Genomic DNA, 5,780 nt, shown 5'->3' with positions numbered 1-5,780 from the left:
TTCAAGTATTTAAAACATTACAAGAATATTACTGGGCAAGTATTGTTGTAATGTTTTAAATACTTGAACGCAGTTTTTCTAGAGAAGATAATTGTTTTGTATATGGGATTATTCTCCATCGACTCTTCTGGGCTTTCACATGCGCGAGCCTACAACCAGCCGGTGAGTTACATGCTGTTTATAAAGTTGTTTTGTAACGTCCCCATGCCAGTAATGTGAGAACCATGCATATGGTTTTGATGGTAAGGCTTGTGACTTTATTGTCGGATGGGTTATAAAGTGGTGTGACGTTTCTGCAGTGTGCAAGTTGTTGTTTTACGTGGAAGGGTTAGCGCTTGCCCCTTAGCCACCACGTATTAGCCTCGCATGACATGCTGTGCGGACAGAGCGATCTTCACACAGGGAGCGCAGATACGCACCTCTCTGTGTCATACTATCATTATTTGACAACCTCTAGCAATGGAAACACGCTTCAAATGCCCCGGAGTTCCCCTTTAATGATAAAATGGGCCAAACATGTATGACTGGTTTAAATCTTTCAGTTCTACTCTGGGACCTGTCTTTCAGATAGGCATGGTCAAAATTACAATCTGATAACTCTCCATGACTTTCTGTCACACCCAATCAGTGCATCCCGTTAAATTTTCTCTTTTTTTTTTTTTTCGAATCTCAATTTCCTGGCATGTGAGACATCTTTATGGGAACCAAATCGACTGTTCATTAGTGAGAGGAAGCTGTATCAAGAACAAACATCTTTAATTAACACATCCCCAGCACTTCCTGTCTTTGATCTCACCATTTGATTTATGCCTATGCAAGTTGTGGTGGGGTACAACACCAAGTTCGGAGGGGACACAGACGCTCTGTGAGAAAGTAATAAATCTGCAGCGCTCAAGTCGTGCAAGCAGCCTTGCAGCATTAGGACCTTTTCGCCTTTTGTCAGGGGGCCAGCTCAATTACCAGTCAGCATAGCTATCTCTTTAATAGCCCGATAAGGCAATAATCCAAAATCCATACAGTTTTAATTACTTTCTGTCTAATTAAGAACTGTTTTACAAAAGATGGACACATCTGAGGCCTTCCTATTGTGCCAAAACCGATTGTTAGAAATATCAGCGTGACCAGTTAATAACTGCTAAGAAGCTTTTAAGAAGTATAATGATATTTACTCTACGTAGAGTCTGCAAAAATCATCTAATAATCCACATGATCTACTGTTCAATGTCAGAGAGGTCAGAACAAAGTGGAGCAGAGAAATCTTTATTGAGTAAGTTCTCACACTGGATTTATATCTCTCCAGCTGGGAATGTAGATGTTGTGAGTTTTATTTTATTTCTACATTTTTCATCAGTAAGGCATTAGTGCAGGACTAAAATTGGTATTCAGTATTGACTTTGATGAAGGTTTGAGTGTTAAACAAATATCCCCATACTACAGGTCATCTAGCAGTATTTTGTAAAACACAAATGAAATGGCGTGTGCCTTCAGGATGTGTCCAAATTCAGATGCCATGTGTCTGTTGGTCATGTGTTTGTTAGTCTTTAGTCCCCTCTAGTGTTGGGCTGTAACACTCCACAGTTTTGTCACCACTGTGCTATGGCTTGATCTTTGTGCCACCAGGTTGAGCGCGCAGTGACACTGATTTGAGGGCACAGATCTATCTGAAGGAACAATAATTTTAGGCGTGTGCGTATGAATCTCACACACAGTCCCTCATAGGTGCTCGGACACGCGCTCAACTCTGACAAACTGCTCGCTCGAACGGCTCACTCTGCTCGCGCTCGGCTCTGTCTCTGCGCTCGCAACTCTGTTAGTTGTATGTAAATGAGCCACGCCACCAGCCAATCACAGACTGGTAGTTTTCACAGACTGGTATTTGTGTGATAAATAATAATAAAATAAGGAGGAAGAATTGTAGTAATCATGTTAAAACTGGTGTAGTTGGGTGCTAGCTAGTTAGCCTACTGATTACTGTTGTAGGGTGTCACAAATATTTTAGAGAAAGAAACCTAACATCAACTTTTTTTATTTGTTTCTCTTTATATTCTTTCATGTATTTTTAATGTTTCTTCCACTCCCTGCTGCAATGCTTTTATTTTATGTAAAGAATTGTTTTGTACATGAAATGTGCTACAAATAAATTTGATTTGATCAAAATCTAAAACGGTAGAAAATTAAAACTACACCAGCTTAGGAAATTAAATGTTTGAAGTATTGAAGTGGTTGTTTTTACCTAGTAAGTTATGAACTATAGCAGCTGACCCACAGTGGGGTTTTTTAAACTTTTAAACTTTAAACTGATCAATTGTGTTATTGGTTTAATCTGTAATGGTTACTGGTTTGACAAAAAAATATAACATCTAGTTTAATTCCTTTAGGGTGATGGTAGAAGTTCAATTGAGTCTGCACTGCAGACTCTGCAGTGATTGGCTGGTGGCGTGGCTCATTTACATACAACTAACAGAGTTGCGAGCGCAGAGACAGAGCCGCGAGCGAGCAGAGATAGAGCCGAGCGCGAGCAGAGTGCCGTTCGAGCGAGCAGTTTGTCAGAGTTGAGCGCGTGTCCGAGCACCTATGAGCGAGCGTGTGTGAGATTCATACGCACACGCTTAAAATTATTGTTCCTTCAGATAGATCTGTGCCCTCAAATCAGTGTCACTGCGCGCTCAACCTGGTGGCACAAAGATTACGCCATACTGTGCAGCCACATAATCTCAGGGTGCGCAAATTCAAACTAATGTACAGTTTCTCCTCTTTAAAATTTATTAATTACGTTAAATATAGACAAAATAAATTCTCTATTTCAGTATTGTGGTTTTTTCGTCTTTTTTTAGTTTTTTTCGTCTTTTTTTTCTCAACATTTTGAAAGGAACTCTTGAAGAAAGCATTTTTACCAGGTTAATGGATTCAGATATATTAATTATCCACTGAAGCTTAAAATCCCTCAACTTTGTGGTTTTTTCAACACAATTATAACTTTTGTTCTTGAAATATTTGCTTTGGACAAACAAGATATTCAGTTTAATAAAATACTATATAATCACATTTTATTTTCCATATAATGTTCAGTCATATTGATTAGATTTTCTTTATTTATTTTCTTTGTTTCTTTGTTCTTTGTGTGCGTGCATTAGCACATACCTGTGTTACAACAAAACACCCCCTGCTGCCCATTCCCAGCTGTTTGTTTTCCCATTCTTACATAATTCACATTAGTCCAAATGGGCATGTGAAAAAGTCGTGAGGTAAATATTTGCCAAAACTTGACTGTGCTACATCAGACAATTCTTTCTAAGATTTCATGCTGAAGGGAAACAATGATCATATGTATATATACGATACACAGAGAAATAACTTTTCAAATTGGATGAGAGGTGACAATCTTTGTATTCACATCACCATCTTATATGACACCAAATGTGATGATTCACACAGTAACAATGTTTGCCAGATATCATTACACTCCTTTCCTTAAAGACCAAAATGTATGATTCACCATCAGCGTTTACCCAAAATCGATCTGTTGAACGCTAACAGCCAAACAAAATGTATGAATATCTTTCTATGCCCAATGAATCATGATGACTCATGCCATCTGGTGATATGAAAAATTCTTTATTCAGAACCAAACTCCACTGGTCAAAGAAAAAGGCGTGTTTTAACTGACCATGATAACATTGTGTGAGACAAACCACAGGTGCATGCCTGGCTTCTGTCAGGATAGGAAGAACAGCCCCACATTTCCACATCAGTTCAAGGTCAAGTTCAGGCTTTAAAAAAGGGAGAGCTGTGTTGGTTCTTTGCTGAAACGTTCGGACACGACGCAAACATGCTCAGGTTTCTGCTGTTGACAAGTCTCACTGCCTTGGGTAAGAAAACTATCTGTTTAAGACTTATGTTTGTCTTGTTAGCGTTCTTATTAGCTGACTTGCATGGGCTCCAAATTACATGCTCTACCAGTACACTTTTGCTACCAGCATCAATTTAGTGTTTTCTCTTGCTGTAGGCAGAGAGTAAAATCACATAAGAAGATTTTTCAGATCTATGTCATAATGAACCCGTTATTTATTCAATTTTAACTTTGTTTTCTACCAGTTCTGGCTGAGCCACAGCCGAGGTACCTGGAGGACAGCTTTGAGAGGGTTGTTGGAGGTGAGGAGGCCAAACCCAACTCCTGGCCCTGGCAGGTAATTTACTGTCAACACTTACATATATGTTTGAATGCATGCATTTTCTCAGACATAAAAAGAAAAAAAGTGTGATGCGAGGAATTAAGATGGATTTAACATGCATGTTTTTACCAGAGATTTCAGGTCTATTGTCTGTCCTTAGATCTCTCTTCAGTACCTATCCGGCAGCAGATACTACCACACATGCGGCGGGAGCCTGATTCGCAGTGGCTGGGTCATGACTGCTGCTCACTGTGTGGACAGGTAACATAATGTTTAACTACAGGTTAGACACAGCATTCTTCAGCTGTGCGAGTTTTATTTGCGCTAATGTTTTCATAACTTTACTCAAATATCTCCAGCCAACTCTTATCGCAGTACTGTATGATTTATTTCAGTGGCATCAGGAAATTTGTCCAACCTTAATTTAAACGGTCACAGAGGAAATGGTTTGCTTGATTAGAAAGGCCAAAACAAATCAAACTAAATGAGTCAGAATATGAACAAAAGTAAACCTTTAATTTAAAAAATGGTCTATACTGTCTGCATTAGTGATATACAATCATGATTTGCAAATTTATTTTATTATAGATTTTTTAACATATTTTGCTTCTCTTTGGTTCATATTTAAAACAATGCAGCAGCAGGACGTGGCGCGTTGTTCTTGGTGAACATGATCTCAACATTAACAGTGGCAGAGAGCAGGTCATTGGTGTCAGCCGTGTTTATATCCACCCCAACTGGAACTCTAATAATGTGGCTTATGGGTAAGGATTATGCTTATATTATGCTCTTTGTTGATTTTCCAAGGCAAATAAGTCAGTGTGCCGGTGTCCAAAAATGTCCTCCCCTGGAGTCTAGCATCTTAAAATAGCTACTCTCTTTCCCTCTCTCTTAGGTACGATGTTGCTCTGCTGAAACTGTCCTCTGATGCTACCCTGAACTCTTACGTCCAGCTGGCCTCTCTGCCTCCCTCCGGCCAGATTCTGCCCCACAACAACCTCTGCTACATTACCGGATGGGGACGTACCTCTAGTAAGTTGATTATAAGATACCCTCTGCCCTCCTGCTGTCTAAGCCACTGCTGTTTTTGTTCTTTAAAGTTAAATATATCTTATCATTTCACTTTGATCAGCTGGTGGTAGCCTGTCTTACCAGCTCAAGCAGGCCTATCTTCCTTTGGTGGACCACAAAACTTGCAGCAGCAGTGGCTGGTGGGGCAGCACTGTGAAGACCACCATGGTGTGTGGTGGTGGTGGTGCTGAGGCTGGATGCAATGTAAGTCTTGAAAGAGAAAACAACTTATTCTATTTCTGCTAAAACAAGTTATTTGTATGCTACTGAAATAATGATTGACAGAAGGGATAGAATTTTTTTTTGAAAAATGCAAAAACAAGGCAGTAATATTGTAAAATTTGAAAATAATCTTGCTTCTTTCAGGGTGACTCTGGTGGCCCTCTGAACTGCCAGGTCAATGGCAAATACTATGTGCATGGTATTGCCAGCTTTGTGTCTGGAATGGGATGCAACGCTCCCAAGAAGCCCACTGTCTTCACCCGTGTGTCTGCCTACATTGACTGGATGAACTCGGTTAGTATGAAAGACATATGA

General features: G+C 39.7%; 1 protein-coding gene across 1 annotated transcript; it reads left to right on the top strand.

Annotated features, from left to right (window-relative positions):
• The first annotated feature begins 3,829 nt into the window (after positions 1-3,829).
• Positions 3,830-5,780, top strand: LOC142377883 (elastase-1-like). The gene is made up of 7 exons (XM_075462215.1): positions 3,830-3,869; positions 4,096-4,187; positions 4,333-4,433; positions 4,811-4,936; positions 5,068-5,204; positions 5,305-5,447; positions 5,610-5,780. Exons 1-7 carry the CDS (start codon positions 3,830-3,832, stop codon positions 5,778-5,780), a joined length of 810 nt encoding a protein of 269 aa, XP_075318330.1.

Source organism: Odontesthes bonariensis, chromosome 3, assembly GCF_027942865.1.
Source record: "Odontesthes bonariensis isolate fOdoBon6 chromosome 3, fOdoBon6.hap1, whole genome shotgun sequence".
NCBI lineage: Eukaryota > Metazoa > Chordata > Actinopteri > Atheriniformes > Atherinopsidae > Odontesthes > Odontesthes bonariensis.
The sequence above is the reverse complement of the archived record's forward strand: the minus strand, read 5'-3'. Positions and strand labels throughout refer to the sequence as shown.